The 19198-nt window shown below is 43.8% G+C and overlaps 1 protein-coding gene across 1 annotated transcript in view; it reads left to right on the top strand.

Moving 5' to 3' along the window:
• Positions 1–19198, top strand: part of LOC125452167 (adhesion G protein-coupled receptor F5-like) — an 81073-nt gene that overhangs the window by 11264 nt on the left and 50611 nt on the right. The window contains exons 2-3 of the mRNA XM_048530237.1: positions 9000–9116; positions 12630–12696. Of these exons, the coding sequence (XP_048386194.1) occupies positions 9012–9116; positions 12630–12696 (172 nt within the window). The 5' untranslated portion in view covers positions 9000–9011. The remainder of the gene's footprint in view (positions 1–8999; positions 9117–12629; positions 12697–19198) is intronic.

The following is a 19198-nucleotide window of genomic DNA, read 5'->3' as shown; positions in this document are numbered from 1 at the left end:
CCACCAAACTGCCAACTTTCAGATGCCATCCTACAATTCATCCACTTCATCCTCAACCACAATATCTTTACCTTCCGCAACCAATCCTTCATCCAGACACATGGAACAGCCATGGGGACCAGATTTGCTCCCGAATATGCCAACATTTTAGTGCACAAGTTCGAACAAGCATACTTTGCTGCGCAGCACCTCCAACCAACACTTTATGCCAGATACATTGATGACATTTTCTTCCTTTAGACTCACGGCGAGGTATCACTTAAACAATTACATAGCGAAATCAACAAGCTTCATCTCACCATCTGACGAACCATGGACTACTCTTCAGAATCAGTCTCGTTCTTGGACACATGCATCTCATCAAAAATGGGCACCTCAGTACCACAACCCACAGATAAACTCATGATGCTGCATTTCTCTAACTTCCACCCTAAACATATTAAAGAAGCCTTCCCATACGGATAAGCCCTGCACATAGATAGGTTCTGCTCAGACAAGGAGTGCAATGGACATCTGAAGGTTTCGAAGTACACCCTCGTAGGATTTTAAACTCATTGATCGACAGCTCCAAATGCCACAGTGAGAAGCTGCAATGATCTCTTCAGAAGACAGACACAGGACACGACTGATAGAGTACCCTTTGTTGCCCAGTACTTCCCCAGAGCGGAGAAGCTACACCATTTTCTTCATAGCCTTCAACATGTCATCGATGATGATGAGCATCTCGCCAAGATCTTCTCTACACCTCCACTTCAGTCAACCACCAAACCTTAAACAGACCATTGTTTGCAGCAAACTATCCAGCCTTCAGGACAACATCGATCACAACACCACACAACTCTGTCGTGGCAACCTCTGAAAGACATATCTGATCTTCGACGTGGATATTGCCATCACACATGGAAACAACACCCACCATGTACCTGCAGATACTTATGTGACTAGGCCAATGTTGTCTATCTCATATGCTGCAGGTATGGATGCCCCAAAGCATGGTCTATTGACAAGACTATGTAGATGCTATGACAACGGATGAATGGTCGCCGCACAATGATTGCCTGACAGGAATGTTTCCTCCCAGTCAGGGTACACTTCAGTGGTTAAAGGCAGTCAGCTCCGAACTTCAGGTAATTGCTCTCCAAGAGTGACTTTGAGATATACAACAACACTAAATTTCTGTGCAGAAACTGACAGTCAAGTTCCTTACCCATGAAGTTGGCCTCAAACATGATCTTGAGTTCATGTCGCGCTACATGTGACCCCACGACATTGTATCTGGAGAATGTTCCTTATTCTCCTGTTTTGACACCATCAACTTGATAAATTGTTATGATCTCTCTACCCTAATTAGTTTGTACAGTTTTGGGTTACTTGTTACTTTGGGTAGACCCTTGGCATGCAACTCTTTAACCTATCATGTTATTCCAGTCACTTAGTTTGTCTCCAGCACCATCTTATTCTTAATTTTTGGTAATTCTCTCCCTGCCTCACTTAATCAAATTATAAATCATCCCTTCACTGGTTATTCAGCTGTCAACACTTTAATCACCATCTAATACTCCTGGATCAACTACAAAGACCACTCATCTGAAACACTACTCACCAGTTGTATGATCTTTTGATCTCTCTGCTTTTGAGCTCTCTGCCTGTAAACTCTGTGTCTGTGTGCTCTGCTCTCTCACTGCACCTGACAAAGGGGCTGCACCCTGAAAGCTTGTGATTTCAAATAAGCCAGTTGGGCCAGAACCTGGTGGCATGTCACTTCTGGTTATTTTCAAGAAAGATGGCAGTAGCCACTTTCAGCGTGGTGCTCCCATCCCCCGTACAGGGCACATGATGCACTGATAGTAACTGCATAGCTCAGCAATAGTTTCAGATGAGCATTTCTGTGGTTACTCACTGATTGGCCAGTTCCTGTTAGATGATGCTGGCACATTTGTGAATTCAAGAGGATGAATTGAGCTGCACCAACAGAATAGTCTCCAACAAAACTGTCTGAACATTGTAAAATGTGAGGCTGGATGAACACAGCAGGCCAAGCAGCATCTCAGGAGCACAAAAGCTGACGTTTCGGGCCTAGACCCTTCATCAGAGAGGGGGATGGGGAGAGGGAACTGGAATAAATAGGGAGAGAGGGGGAGGCCGACTGAAGATGGAGAGTAAAGAAGATAGGTGGAGAGAGTATAGGTGGGGAGGTAGGGAGGGGATAGGTCAGTCCAGGGAAGACGGACAGGTCAAGGAGGTGGGATGAGGTTAGTAGGTAGATGGGGGTGCGGCTTGGGGTGGGAGGAAGGGATGGGTGAGAGGAAGAACCGGTTAGGGAGGCAGAGACAGGTTGGACTGGTTTTGGGATGCAGTGGGTGGGGGGGAAGAGCTGGGCTGGTTGTGTGGTGCAGTGGGGGGAGGGGACAAACTGGGCTGGTTTAGGGATGCAGTAGGGGAAGGGGAGATTTTGAAACTGGTGAAGTCCACATTGATACCATGTGGCTGCAGGGTTCCCAAGCAGAATATGAGTTGCTGTTCCTGCAACCCTCGGGTGGCACCATTGTGGCAGTGCAGGAGGCCCATGATGGACATGTCATCTAGAGAATGGGAGGGGGAGTGGAAATGGTTTGCGACTGGGAGGTGCAGTTGTTTGTTGTGAACTGAGCAGAGGTGTTCTGCAAAGCGGTCCCCAAGCCTCCGCTTGGTTTCCCCAATGTAGAGGAAGCCGCACCGGGTACAGTGGATGCAGTATACCACATTGGCAGATGTGCAGGTGAACCTCTGCTTAATGTGGAATGTCATCTTGGCGCCTGGGATAGGGGTGAGGGAGGAGGTGTGGGGACAAGTGTAGCATTTCCTGCTGTTGCAGGGGAAGGTGCCGGGTGTGGTGGGGTTGGAGGGCAGTGTGGAGCGAACAAAGGAGTCACGGAGAGAGTGGTCTCTCCGGAAAGCAGACAGGGTTGGGGATGGAAAAATGTCTTGGGTGGTGGGGTCGGATTATAAATGGCGGAAGTGTCGGAGGATGATGCGTTGTATCCGGAGGTTGGTAGGGTGGTGTGTGAGAACGAGGGGGATCCTCTTAGGGCGGTTGTGGCGGGGGCGGGGTGTGAGGGATGTGTTGCGGGAAATACGGGAGACGCGGTCAAGGGTCAAACGCCCTTGACCGTGTCTCCCGTATTTCCCGCAACACATCCCTCACACCCCGCCCCCGCCACAACCGCCCTAAGAGGATCCCCCTCGTTCTCACACACCACCCTACCAACCTCCGGATACAACGCATCATCCTCCGACACTTCCGCCATTTACAATCTGACCCCACCACCCAAGACATTTTTCCATCCCCACCCCTGTCTGCTTTCCGGAGAGACCACTCTCTCCGTGACTCCCTTGTTCGCTCCACACTGCCCTCCAACCCCACCACACCGCCCTCCAACCCCACCACACCCGGCACCTTCCCCTGCAACCGCAGGAAATGCTACACTTGTCCCCACACCTCCTCCCTCACCTCTATCCCAGGCGCCAAGATGACATTCCACATTAAGCAGAGGTTCACCTGCACATCTGCCAATGTGGTATACTGCATCCACTGTACCCGGTGCGGCTTCCTCTACATTGGGGAAACCAAGCGGAGGCTTGGGGACCGCTTTGCAGATCACCTCCGCTCAGTTCGCAACAAACAACTGCACCTCCCAGTCGCAAACCATTTCCACTCCCCCTCCCATTCTCTAGATGACATGTCCATCATGGGCCTCCTGCAGTGCCACAATGATGCCACCCGAAGGTTGCAGGAACAGCAACTCATATTCCGCCTGGGAACCCTGCAGCCATATGGTATCAATGTGGACTTCACCAGTTTCAAAATCTCCCCTTCCCCTACTGCATCCCTAAACCAGCCCAGTTCGTCCCCTACCCCCACTGCACCACACAACCAGCCCAGCTCTTCCCCCCCCACCCACTGCATCCCAAAACCAGTCCAACCTGTCTCTGCCTCCCTAACCGGTTCTTCCTCTCACCCATCCCTTCCTCCCACCCCAAGCCGCACCCCCATCTACCTACTAACCTCATCCCACCTCCTTGACTTGTCCGTCTTCCCTGGACTGACCTATCCCCTCCCTACCTCCCCACCTATACTCTCTCCACCTATCTTCTTTACTCTCCATCTTCGGTCTGCCTCCCCCTCTCTCCCTATTTATTCCAGTTCCCTCTCCCCATCCCCCTCTCTGATGAAGGGTCTAGGCCTGAAACATCAGCTTTTGTGCTCCTGAGATGCTGCTTGGCCTGCTGTGTTCATCCAGCCTCACATTTTATTATCTTGGAATTCTCCAGCATCTGCAGTTCCCATTATCTCTGAAACTGTCTGAACAGTTCTGAAGGATAAAAACATGGCCATATACATTTAAATAGGGCTTCATTTCATCCCTTTTCCCCATAATATTATGCCACTGACATTGATAACTTTACATGGAAGTGGATCTTCAATATTGTTAAAATTATAATGATTGCTTATTTGGAGTAACATTAAAGTGGCAGCTTACTTGTATTACCGGCTCATTTATGTTAGCTAATGCTTCTAAAGTATTTGAACAAATTGAATAATACATGCCATCAAAACCACTAATTTTGCCTTCTTGGTAATAGGCGGGATTTTCTTTTGACTCAGCTCTCACACATCTGGAATGTATTTGGGAAACAATGTATTCCCAATCTATTATCACCTGTCTGTCTTTTATCAGACATTGGAATGAGTTTTTATGAATTTTTGCCTCTCTTGTCCTCTTATCTGTTTTATCCTGTGCTTTATATGTAACTTATGTAAACTGACCATAAGAACAAAATATAATGTACGTAGAGTGCGCCATTGGCCCATTGAGTTTGCTGATTTGGTGAAATCATGGCTGCTCTGATAATCCTCAACTCTACTTACCTGCCGTTTTCCCACAACCATTGATTCCCTCCCTGAATAGAAATCTGTCTGCCTCAGCCTTAGGTATACTTACTTACCTCAAAGGACCTCTGTGGTAAAGAACTCTACAGATTCATGACCCTCTAAGAGAGAAAAATATCCTCCACATCTCCGTATTAAATGGGAAAGCCCACACTCTAAAATTATGCTCTGTGGTCCTTGGCGGTGCCACAAGGGTTAATCAACCTCTCTGACCTCCATGATGGTAAGCCTTTATGATCCATTTATGTTGCAATAGTCCTCTAACCCTCACTGAGTATAAATCCAAACTACCCAACCTATCCTCATACGAAAATCCCTCCATATCCCAGATCAACCTAATAAGGTATAGCTAGTTTTGTGGTAAATATTCCGGTTGATATTTTTGAAGAAGGAAGAGAAATGTAGTTGAGTAGATTCAAATTTTCCAGTAGGACAATAGTTCTGCCAAATTGTCAACTGAAGTTGTGTGTCGGCATTATGCACAAGTCCTGACATATCTAATTCTGCAGGATTAATAAGTCAGTAATTACCCTGATCTAGAATCGTCTGAAAAGTCCCCAACACTGAAATAGAGTTGGAAACTTTGGATAATTTCAATTCGATTACCTGAATTGTTATGTAGGAAATATTAGAGGTTTTTAAACCTGCTGTAACTTACTGACTAACTATAAGCCTGAACCTTGATACATAACTGATCCTCTGTCCCATCTCCGCAACCACCACCCGATCTTCCATGGACTCCTAACGGGCCTCTCCAAGACACATTCTCCAGCATCAGCCCTCACCCCACTGATGGCTGTCGGACACCTGAGACCCAATGCCCTCATGACCTCATCCTTAGATAGAACACCCAACTCCCCTTCCTCTATCCCAATTCCCAATCGCCCCCAATTCCCACCCCAACTAACCTAAGCCCTCACGCACATATATTCATCAATCATCATGGTTTGCCAAGTTCATGTACTTAACCAACTTTGATTTAGCTCATTAAGAAATCCCAGCCCACATTTCAAATATGTCATTAGGAAATCACCTCCAATTATTTCCTCGTGTGTGTTTCTTCCAAATTCTGCTAATGGGAATTATTTTGCCCTGATTGGACCAAAAGATAACCTCACCATGACCTGTACTACATCATTACAAGAAAGACATCAGCTCTAAAATGGATCCAACTTAATAGCCGCCTCTTCAATCACTTCCCCATTGTAAAGTTTCTGGCAAATGACTATGCCCCTATAAGCTTATGCCTGTTGACAAAAGGTTAAGTCTAGGTAAAGAAAAATGTTCCAATGTATGTGTAGGAATAGTAGTATGTTTCTGTATAGCTATTCATTCAATTAATGTCAAATATAGCGAGATTTGATTTGAATGATGTCCTTGAAAGAGCCTGGGCTGACTTTTATGTCTTTTTGGCAATGTACGAGTTCCCTTGATGTTTTTGAAGGGCTTTTCACTGCAAGACCTAATCAGATTTCTCACCAGATCTTAGCAAATGCGCTGTATAAAATACCGACTCTACTTCCTTGTTGCCCTTCATGCCTGATTCTAACCTTGTCTTATCATATGACATTCCCGGAACAGATTGCCACTGCTGGGATATCCCAGAATTAACCAGTATCTCTGGTGCCAGTACCATCTTTAACAGGTTGTTATGCATTCTGACACGTACAGTCAGTCTGGAGCTGCCTGCATGGTTCTTGACATTTGCCCTATTTTGCAGGGCAGGGATGTGGAGGTCCTACTGGATGGGGTGGTGTGCAGGTGGGACCTCCTATTCTCACAGGACAAGCAGACGAGGCCATGACACCAAGCCATGACAGCCTGGTTCAAATTGTCACCAGTGTCAGTAGCAGTCTCAGCCATCTGCAGGAATACCCAGCATTGTAGAAAGAAGGTTAATGACCTTCTCCACTCTGCCAGTGTAAGTGCCACCATCATCCCTCCAAAACCTCACACTCACTTTATCTCTGCCACTGTACCCAACTAACAAGGCTTCTGGACTGCCACTCCCATTATTGCCTGCAATATCTTTCCTCACTCACTCTGACAAACGCCAAACCCCAACACCATTAACCCTAAATACCCTCTTTGCTGCCTACTCAAAGGAATTATGGCAGAACCCAAACTAAGCTGGTTAGGGCTGAGTAATTATCACTTGCTGGCACTGTTGGTGACAGTTTCCATCACTCGGCTGATGAAGGGGCAGCATTGGTTTGGAATTGCCTTACTTCTTAAGGGAAGGGCATTCTTCAGTGATTTTCCACCTTATCAGTTTCATGTCAGTGTTGTGGTTGGACTAGAAAAGCTTGCCAAGATGCACAATAAGACTGTGCGCTGGCATATATGTGTTGAGTTATTTATTCCTTTGTGAGGTTCTGTAAGTAACTTACAAACTCACTCATTTATGAGAGAAAGGCATCCAAAAGGATGCGATCCTTTATAAACTAACTGTGCTGTAACCACTTGAAGTAATGCAGGAATAAAGAGGGTGAGCCAATTCATCCCTTCTCACATGGAGGCTTAACAATTTGGGGTAACATCTAACTCCGAGAATATCACCAGGGTCTGTTTATAACAAATTAGGATATTGTGCTCACAGACGTAAGGAAAGGTTCAGAACTGCATCCGAAAACATTCATTCCCTCTACCACCAACACTCAGGAATAGCAATATGTGCAATCTACATCATGTACTGCAGAAATCATTATTGAAACCTAAGTCAACTACTGTTGAGAAGGACGTGGGCAGCAGCCTGCACCTGCAATTTCCCCTCCCCATCGTGACTTGGAAATATTTTCCATTCCTTTAGTATCCCTGGGTCAATGTCCTGGAGCCTTGTCCCTGACCGTAATACTTTCAGACCTGATCCATTCTCTTGACAGCCTCCACAAGCTTATGTTTAAATCATAATCCCTTTGAAGAACAAAGCAAGAAATTTTGAACAAGACAACTTTGAATAATTTGCAATTGTGTAGCCGACCATAAATCAAATTTAAATTTACACCAGACGGATTATGGCATTTCAACAAGACAACTCGCCACAACTTTCTCAAGGACAATTAGAGATAAAAATGCTGGCCCAGCCAGTGCACCCACATCCCATTAATGAACATGAATAACTTGCTGGATGCTGCCAAAATTTTCTGTCTCTCATTCTAAATTCTGCAGCACTCTGCTTGTGTTGAAATACATGAATGCAGTAATCAGCTGCGGCAAAGCAACAAGAAGTGTCTAAGCCCAAAACATTAGCCTTCCTGCTCGGCTTGCTGTGTTCCTCCAGCTCTACACCTTGTTATCTGACATACTCGTGTGATTCTGTTCACAGTGTGGACAGTCACTAGGTGGCAGTACAGTAGGAATGTCATTGTTAAAGTTTTGAGTGACGCTGCCCTCTGGGGACAAAACCATGGGAAATGAAGTTTTGTGTTTTTCCCTGTTTCGTAAAAGAATGTTAGTTAGATTTTAAGCTGTGCTTCCAGTTTGAGTAGGGTGAGAAGGATCAATTAACTTGTGCAGAGTTTAAGAAATTATATTTCACTTACAACTGAAAAAAAACAGATGTAAAAATTCAAAAAAGCGCACGAGTGAAGTTGATCAGAAGAAGAAACATGTAGGGTTAGGGACATGTTAGGCAATGTGGCAATGTTGAAGAGAAGAAATACAAGCAATGCAACACCAGTCAGAAATCTTCATGTGACTTGTCCTGATGACAACACTTCACCACCAGAAACATCATAATCATGAGACACTCTTGTCAAATGCACTTTGTAACTCACCACAGACTGGCTCCACACTGTTTGCATCACTTTCATATAACTAAATTATTCAGATGACTATATACTGCAGTTGTTAAAACAGAAAATATATTATTTCAGAGCAGTTTCTCCTGTGCTGAAATGTTTCTCAGTTTGAGAAATCCAGAGGTTTGTTCAGATGTGCCAAGAATGTTTTCTGCTTTTGCTTCAGATTTCCAGTCTCTGTAGTATTCTGCTTTTGCAACTATACTGTGTTTTCTACTTATGCATTTTCTTTGCTTTCTGTATTCATGTCAATATTTCTCTTGTTTTAGACACCTGGAATAATGCCCCAATTTAAGACAATATTATTCTGGTTGTTGCTGTTGCTAGTTTGTCATTGTGCACAAGCTGAAGTTGGTCTGCTACACAGATCAAATCCTTCTCTAATGGTGAGTAACATTTTTTTATTTATTCATGGGATGTGGGCATTACTGGCTGGACCAGCATTTATTCCTCATCCCTAACTGACCAGACAGCAGTTAAAAGTCAACCATATTGTTGTTGTTCTGGAGTTACATGTAGGCCAGACGAGGTAAGGATGGCAGATTTCCTTCCCGAACAGACGTTAGTGAATCCAGATGAGATTTTCCTGACAATCAGTAATTCCTGATTCATGGTCATCATTAAACTGTTAAATCCAGATTTTTATTGAATTCACATTCCACCATCTGCAATGGCAGGATTTAAAACTGGGTCCCCAAAATATTACCTGGTCTCTGGACTAATAGTCCAGCTATAATACCACAGGGGTGGCATAGCTGCTCAGTGGTTAGCACTGTTGCCTCACAGCACCAGGGACCGGGGTTCAATTCCAGCCTTGGGTGACTGTCTGGTTTTGAGTTTGCATATCCTCCCTCTGTCTGCATGGGTTTCCTTTGGGTGCTCTGGTTTCCTCCCATGGTCCAAAGATGTGCAGGTTAGGTGGATTGACCATTCTATAGTGCCCAGGGGTGTTTAGGTTAGGTGGGTTAGACAAGGGAAATATAGGGGTAGGGGGTAATGGGAACTGCAGATGCTGGAGAATCCAAGATAATAAAATGTGAGGCTGGATGAACAGCATCTCAGGAGCACAAAAGCTGACGTTTCGGGCCTAGACCCTTCATCAGAGCTCTGGTGAAGGGTCTAGGCCCGAAACGTCAGCTTTTGTGCTCCTGAGATGCTGCTTGGCCTGCTGTGTTCATCCAGCCTCACATTTTATTATGTAGGGGTAGGGGAATGGGTCAGGACGGGATGCCTTTCAGAGGGGCAGTGTGAACTTGTTGGGCCAAATGGCTTGCTTCCACACTGTAGGGTTTCTACGATCACTAGGCCATTTCCAAATGATTTCTATAAATTATCTATGTCAGAAAGAAAAATGACTAAAATTCTCATTTCATTTTTTTTAATCTTTGCTCTTACTGAAGTGAAAGCTTTTCATTGGGGAAAATTCAATTAATACAAAGTGCAATCATATCACATAAAGGAAGTGTAAGTTTGGTTGGGATTTGTCTGAAGCATGGCTGAAATATCAAGATTAGGGACAGCTTTCCTGGGCTCAGTTGTTGTTTCACTGGGTGTATTTCTGTGAGGAGGCAGAGCAGAATTGAGCCCAATGTTGGAATCTGGGACAAGGTATATTGATTGTAAACCTTGCTTTTGAGAGAATATACCTTGAAAGATTGTGCCATGCGCACCCAATGTTATGACTTAGGTCACTGTGAGACCACACACACACACACACACACACACACACACACACACACAGTCACTAGACTTGTAATCCAGAGACGCAACTAACTTTCTAGGGGCCTGACTTTGAATTCCACCATGGCAGATGGTTGTAAGAATCGCTGGTTCATAAACACCTTTCAGACAGCCAAACTGTCATGCTTATCTTCTCTGGCTTACATATGACACCAGACACCTTAGTGAAGGAAAGGAAATGGAGGAACTACCTGGCATCAGAGATAACAATGCCAAACTCACACCCATCAAATGTGCAAAGTCCTCCTTCCCCAAATATGAGGCTAGGCTAAAACTGGGAGACAGAGTCCACAAACTGGCAAGCAATGGTGTGATGCACAATGATACCCCCATGCAATCATACCCTATCCACAATGTTGCAGACAATACCATCACCAGTAGAGGCTTTGGCATAATGGTGTGCAGTTATGATGGGGGTCCTCAACATTGATTCCGGACCCAATGAAGTCTCATAGTATGAGGTCAAACATGGGCAAGAAAACCTCGTGCTGATCTCTGGCTGACTGTGCTTGGCTGATGAATCAGTATTCCTCCATGATTAACACTGTTTGGAGGAACTGGTAAAGGTGGCAAGAGCCCAAAATGTATTCTGTGTGAGGGACTTCAAAAACCATGAATAAAAGTGGCTCAGCAACCAAAGTACATACTGAGCTTAAGGATTCCTAAAGGACGTCACTGCTAGACTCTTAGCAGGTGGGACAAGACCAACAAAGGAGGAAAAGACACTTAGTCTCATCTTCACCAATCTGCAGTCACACAATAATATTCATATAAGTTAGGAGAAAAAGTTCCATCTTCACACACTTGTATCTTGTGGTACCATCATTGTACTAAGTGTGATCAAGTGACCAGCTTTAGTAACTTAAGGCTCCTCTCAGTGGCCAAATAAATGAGTCACAGTTATTGAAAACGATGCATCCGCTGCCAAACTATTGATGTAGAGAGGTTTCCCGTCCATACACAACTGTTTGACATTTTCCATTTTAAATTTCATCAGATATCTGAGAGAACAAAAAACACATGAGATGGGAGCAGGAGGAGACTATTCAACCCAATGAGTCAGCTGTACTATTCAGTACAATCATGGCTGATCACAGACTTTAACTATTCATATGATCCCTTGAATACTTGAGAGACTAAATATCAACTTATTCTAGATTTATCTGTGTTTAACAGTGAAGACTCCCCAATTTTCTGGGGGACAGAATTCCAAAGATTCATAAACCTTTGAGTAAAGTAATATTTCTCTGCAATGAATCCCTAAGTAATTGGCTTCACGTCTTGAGACGATGCATCCATTATTTAAATGCCCCAAAAGCTTAAATGATCTTTGAGCATCTACCCGATCAAACCCCATCAGTGTATCATATTTTCAATGAGAACACCTCCTACTTCACTAAACATTAGAGAATACATACAGATTTACTCAGTCCATCATCATAAAACTCTATCCCAAGGACTAATCTAGTGAGTCATCGATACCCACCTAATGTAAACATATATTTCCTAGCACATACAGATCATTCTCCCTGTGTCTGCATGGGTTTTCTCCGGGTGCTCCGGTTTCCTCCCACAGTCCAAAGATATGTAAGCTGGGTAGATTGACAGTGCTAAATTGCCCATAGCATTCAGGGATGTGTAGATTAGGTGGATTTTGAGGGATGGGTCTGGGTGGGATGATCTGAGGGGCTTGTTGGGCCGAAGATCCTGTTTCCACACTGTAGGGATTGTATGAAAAATTGCACACAGTGTTCCAGGTACAATCTCAAGCAAATTCATCAATCATTGATTGTTGTAAAACCCCTTCTGGTTCAATAATATCCTTTAGGGAATGAACTGCTTACCTGGCCTATGTCTGAGTCCAGACCCACTGCAATATGGCTGACTCCTAACAGCCCTCTAAAATTGCCCAGCAAGCCATTCAATTCCACAATTGAGGGTGGACGACACCACTGCTGCCAGTGATTTCCACATCCTAAGAAAGAAAAGAAGGAACATAGCGTGCAATTAGCTTGCAGATTGCTTGCTGCACCTGCATGCTAATTTTCTGCACTTTGGTGTGAACATCAATGTTTTTTTCAACTTTTTATTTGAGTGAATTTTGTGTTTTTTTTAGACAGAACTGTGCAATCAAATAACCTCAATGTACTTCAATTTAGGCAGAAGAACCTTCTTTGGCAGAAGACAGTCACAATCAAACCCATCACAACAGACTGAAAAGAAATGGTGGGAGATAAGTACATGCTATTGCTTTGGGTCTTCCTTTGGGTTTTTAAAGATTAAGGTGACATTCAGAAATGATTTCCTAATTTAACTTGTCTTTATGGACAAAGATTTGTTTAAAATTGTCAAATTGACTTTTGAATTTTTTTTGCCAAAAGGAAAGAAGCGTTTAATGGATGTAACTAAAGTCTGAATTTCAAAGTACTAGGGAGAATGCCACAATACCTCGTTGTAATTGAAACTGAAATCATTGAAATCCTTTAAGCTGGAATAATTGTTAACTAAAAACCGAAAGCACTGCAGATGCTGTAAACCAGGAACAAAAATGGAAGTTAACAAAGTTTGGGGCTGGATGAACGCAGCAGGCCAAGCAGCATCTTAGGGGCACAAAAGCTGACGTTTCGGGCCTAGACCCTTCAGCAGAAAAGCTTTTCTGATGAAGGGTCTAGGCCCGAAACGTCAGCTTTTGTGCTCCTAAGATGCTGCTCGGCCTGCTGTATTCATCCAGCCCCACACTTTGTTATCTTGGATTCTCCAGCATCTGCAGTTCGCATTATCTCTGATCACAAAAATGGAAGTTGCTGGAAAAGCTCAGCAAATCTGGCAGCATCTGTGAAGAAAAATCAGAATTAATGTTTCAGGCCCAGTGTTCTGAGGAAGGATCACTGGACACGAAATGTTAACGCTGATATTTCTTCATAGATAATTGGTGTGAAGCCTTTTTTTTATTTTAAAGGATAAGCCCTCTATTCTCCAGATTACGATATCACCCAGATTAGATTGTGAAATTCACCCCAAAGAATTCTCCTGAAAACATTGAAATGGATCTTTGATGTAAACTATAGACCAGTAACTTTCATTCTGAGGGACGACAGAGCCAGTAAGAAGAAACATATTGAATGTAACAATGCTCAGCTCAAATACATGATTCTCTTTAATGTTGGCCATATTAGTACACAATTTTAAAGTAACATTTGTATTTACATTATTATATGTAATGACACAATATTACATTGATAGGGCTACCAAATGGAAACTAATTTATTCTTTTATTAATACCAAGAGTAATGTTAGATAATAAAGGGTCAGCACTGAGACCCATCCAGATTGTTATGTATGTTCCAACAGTTCAAGTGAGAAAGTAAGTGCCATTGTCAATGATGTTTGCAGATGACACATTTCAGCACATGGTGGGAATTATGAGCAAGCATCTGGTGAAATGGAGAAAAGCTCTGGAAGACAGGGTGATGAATATTAGTCAACAAAATACCCAATTTAATGTCTATCAATTTGAGCTTGGGGAAGAGGATCAGAAAGATGGTGTACAGTGATGTCTGTGCTTTGGACACTTGGACCAATTTGTGTACAAAAAAAGTTACCCAAGCCCTGTTCTCAGTGAGGCAGACAAAGTGATGCAAAGTTCAATTTCTCGTTCAATTTGATTTTAAGAAACAAAATATACCTTTTTAAAAACACCATGTGTGCATTTCCAAAATTCCCACAATATTTACTCTGTATCTAGCTCTATCCATCTGAGAAAGGGCAATACCTGCACGATCCACATGTTTGAGGTGGACCATTGCAATCTCCAACATCGGGCTGGCTCTCTTCCATGAAGGTGGGTCTCGCAGGTCAGGGTGGATTTTCTCCTGGGTTTTCTTGGATTGACATTCAGCCTTCCACTGCAAGTCTTGCTGCAACTCTTTGACATAGGTCTTTGCTGAGGGGGTTGTTTCAGGTGTATGTTTATACCCTCCTCACCCCAGACCTTCCAGAATCTTCTGTAGCCTTTGGCCAATGGGGTCATGAGCTGGGTTTAAATCTTCCAATGGTATCATGCCAACATCCTTCACTGTTGTCATGCCAAGGAGATGCCAAGTGCGCATACTCCGGTAACCAAGATGCCAGACGGTCTGACTGACTGTTTTCCAATACACAACTCTTGGGCTGGCTTACCTTTGACCTTGTGCAACGTCTTTGAATTTAGTTTCCACTGTTCTCTGTAGCTAATAACTGCCAGTTGCTGTTTAATTTAGTTTGGCCAATTTTAGTCAAGCCTGATTTCTCTGGCTGTGGTCCAGTTTAGATTGCCCAGCTTTGGGACTGTGGCACTTGACCGCAGACCCGTCTGTTGATCTAGCAAAGATTGGATCACAGGCTCAGATTAGCAGCACTTGATAGTGTATAATTCATATTATGTACCAATTTACGGAGTCCTTTTGTGACAAAGCCTGGATTAATTAATTTCTTGGCTCCTATTTTCGGTACATAGAATCCATACTGAAACAAAGTTGCTGGAAAAGCTCAGCAGTTCTGGCTGCATCTGTGAAGGAGAAAACAGTTAACGTTTCGGTCCGGTGACCCTTCCTCAGAACTCATAGAATCTATAGTTAGTTTGTGGATGAATTTCTTCATCTAGTGGACAAATTTAGCTGAGAAGACAGTGAGGTCGATCAAACTAAATAGGATGATTTACACAGTCAAATGTGATAGGACATATACCCACCGTTGTATCTGATGGCCCCAGAAATCATCTACCCCCTCCAGATTAATCATTTCAATTTCCCTGATATTCTTTTGAACTTGCTCTGCCTTCTGAATAACAGTAGCAAAAATTTTATGAGCATCTGCCAATTGTGTCCAAATCTGCTGTAATCTTTTCTGATAGTAGTTCAATATCAGTGTCATACTTCTCCCAGTAATCCCCTAAAGTTTGTCTGAGTTTGTCACTGGCATTCAAAAAGATCTCACTCCTCTGTGGATGTCTGAGCTCAATTAGGCCTACCCTGGCTGGTATACGTGGTCAACTACAAAGTTAGTGTTTTGGATGTTACCTGTGAGGGTCGTGTACTGTTAGTACTTTAGGGAAGCTATGATCTCTGGCTTGCTGCAGTGTTCTAGTGAAGCTCAATGCAGACTAGAAGAACAACACCTCATTCTCCACTTGGGGATCTACAACCCTCCAGACTCAATATTGAGTTCAGTAATTTTAGGGCCTAAGCTCTCCTATATCTTAGACCCCTACCCCACACACCAGGCCTTGTTACAACATAGCATGCCATTACACACTACCTGTTATTAATCACTAATAGTCCCCATTAACAACTAATCACCCTCCCAGCTTGATTGTTATCAACTCTTTGTCTGTCCAACTGCTCTCCTCTCTCTTTAGGTTCTATCCTATCGTTTACTCACTACCCAATCCCGCTCACTTTGTTCTACATATAAAATGATATTTTCCCAGCCACCATCAGTCCTGAGGAAGGGACACCGGACCCGAAATGTTAACTATGTTTCTTTCTTTCACAGATGCTGCCAGACGTGCTGAGTTTTTCCAGCAACTTTGTTTTTGTTCCTGATTCTGCAGTTCTTCCATTTTTTTTTCAGTAATCCCTGCTCTCCTTATACATTATCATGGTGATGTCTGCATTCAGACTCCAGATCTCTATGGTGCAATTTAGAATAGCATTTGCCCGAAAAACACATAAGGCATGTTCATCTGAAGATATGCAGGAGGGATGCACAATTACTAGTTTTGTCTACTGACATCTATCCAGAGTGGAACCTTTGAGATGTCCCTCTTTCATAACAGTGTATAGAAGAATGCCATTGTTTTCTAACCACAATCCCTCTTGGATTGTGCTGACATTTTCCCCCTTAATGACCCCATACCGATTTTGATTTGGTGTTTCTAGCCCTTTCTCTGGTAGCCAAACATCCCATTTCATTACATCTGTCGATGGAAAAGGGTCACCAGTCACCAATGGTATTTGTTCCCATTGAGCTCCCACCTGAGGTACCATGTGACCTCCTATACACAACCAGTTGGTTGCTATACTCGAACATCTCCCATTTGTTGGAATGGACCCACAAAACATCATCCTCACATTTGCCTGCCTCAGGTGGGTCAAACCACCTCCAGCCGGGACATGTGTAGTCTTGCCCTATAAATGCTTCCAACGATTGTATACTGAAAATCCAGTGGATGATGTAGACCAACAGGCTGTATGTCATTATCCTGGAGAGGGGATCAAGGTAGCATCTGTTATTATCCTTAGACATTTGACCAAGTTTCGATCCCTCTCTACCCTTCACTGTCTGTAGAAGCTTTTTTCTAACTGTAACAAAGTGTGAAGCTGGATGAACACAGCAGGCCAAGCAGCATCTCAGGAGCACAAAAGCTGACGTTTCGGGCTGAAAGGTCTAGGCCCGAAACGTCAGCTTTTGTGCTCCTGAGATGCTGCTTGGCCTGCTTAGTTCATCCAGCTTCACACTTTGTTATCTTGGATTCTCCAGCATCTGCAGTTCCCATTACCACTTTTTTCTAACTGTGTCTGGTCTTGTCTGATGCTTGGCAGAATTCCTCCCGACATTTGTTTTTATTAAATTCTCCCAATTCCCCTTTTGTCGATCAATTGTCTGTATCAAGCCTCACCTCAGGCTTGACCTCTGTGAATACAAAATGAGGATTGGAAGTGGGTCAGTGCATAGGGACCATCAGAGGTTCAGATGATTAAAATTTAGACGACGAGATGAAAAATGGCCAGAAGACAAAAAGGCCTTTGATTTGAATATAAAAATGAGATGATGAGAAATGGCAGCAGGATGAAGATGGCCAAAATGAGGAAAATGATGATGATATTTATCATATTGTACAGTGCTGTATCCCTATATAACCAGCGTGGACTGGCAGATTCAGACTGCAGTGATAACAGAGGATTATGACAATGTTCCTGTATGACCAGGATGAGTTAGTGAAGTACCAGGTTATGGCGAGAGAGAGAGAATCAGGCCCCCCAACTAGATGGGAGTACTTGGCTGCCAGGCCATATCTGAATGACGGCCTTCGTAAAGGGTTGTCTCTGTCTCTAGGCTAGGGTGCAACATAGGATACTTTTTGGGCAGACTATCTATGACCATCCCTTTTACTTCAGGGCTGCTGTGCCCTGAAGCCTTTCCTCTTTCGGAATTGGTGGGGCCAGCTGTGGTCCAGTTGGTTGGTTGGAGCCTCAAGGGGGACATTGTGCAGGATCCTGACCTAGACCAGTAACTGGGGCTGATCCTGAATCGGGATCAGGAACTTGGATTGGGTTTGGATCAATGACTGGTCTGGATTTATATCAGGATTTGCATTAGTGTTTGCGTTCCTTACTTCCCCTTGGAGCATGTGGTGTTTCTGACTGTTACTTTGGGCTCTATAGGCCTTTAATTGATTAACATAATCCTACCCAGCTTTTGCTGTATCTAGAAAAATTCTGTACACAGACAGCTGGCCTTATCCACCACCGAGTGGATATAGGAGTATCTCAGGGAAAGTAATGTTCCTGAATGGAAAATTTGTAACATCATCTGCTGCTGTACTCCCGATACTACAGGGTTCACCTTCCGATCACAGTACTCCTTGCTCACCTTTTTCCTTTTTACCATTCTGATCCCCACTGCTCTGTGCACAACCTGTACATCTTCTAATCGAATTTTTAGTTTTCTCATGGCAGAGGACTTCAGCCTGGAGCTCTGTCAGGCCCAGCCCAACCAAAGGTTTGACCCTCTCAAGGGGCATCCAGTCATCAGAATGCAGAAGGGATGAGGGTAAATCCAGTTGAACAGGAGGGTGATTTCCTCTGACCAGGAGGACAAAGGGTAAAACTTCATTCCAGGTCAAGTTGTTTTCCAAGATATTGACCTTTCGCAGCATCCCTTTGAAGAATGCTATTCATCCTCTCTACCATCCTGCTGGATTGAAAATGGTAGACAATGTAGAACCTTTGGTTGATGCCAAATATATTCATCACAGCCTGCATTACCTGAGCTGTGAGATAGGCTCCCTCGTCTGAATCAATACTGTGAGAAGACCTCATTGAGTGAAAATGTGGTGAAATAAGATGTACACTGCAATTTCAATGGTTTATATATGTCTCTACACACTTGGTAAAATGTCCACAGTGAAGAGGATACACTTATATCCCCCTTTGCAAGGTGGTAGGGGCTGACCTTGTTTACTTAGCGTTCAGTCGATAGGCCTGCAATTGGTTGCATATACGTTACCTTTATTGGTTTTCTTGTCTGGATTGCTCTAGGCACAGGTAATACAATTCTCAATATATGTTTTATGTATTTTCCCCTTGCTGGCCACCAACACAATCCCTTAATTCTGTCAGTTTTGGCTTCTGTCCCTTGAAGATCCTGAACATTGTGATATTGATAAATCACTTAATTTCAGTCCTGGACTAGTGCCACGCACTATCCAACGTTGAGAACAAGTCCATCCTTAATATTTAACTTGCCTGCCCACTTGTTGCATGAGGTGGGGATCATTTACTCCAGTACTTGCTTTAACTCGGTGTCTCTGCTCTGAGCCTGTGTCAGATTACAACCTTGTTTTGGCTCACAGAGATGGTATCTGTTTGTTCTGGACTGGGGGTGAGTTGCCATTGGTTCTCCTTCTTGGGCACTCTGCTTCACAAATTCACCTGTCGTTACGCTCCCAGCTGGGAAAATTCAGTGG

Source organism: Stegostoma tigrinum, chromosome 4, assembly GCF_030684315.1.
Source record: "Stegostoma tigrinum isolate sSteTig4 chromosome 4, sSteTig4.hap1, whole genome shotgun sequence".
Classification (NCBI taxonomy): domain Eukaryota; kingdom Metazoa; phylum Chordata; class Chondrichthyes; order Orectolobiformes; family Stegostomatidae; genus Stegostoma; species Stegostoma tigrinum.
This window is presented reverse-complemented; position numbering and strand designations above follow the sequence as displayed.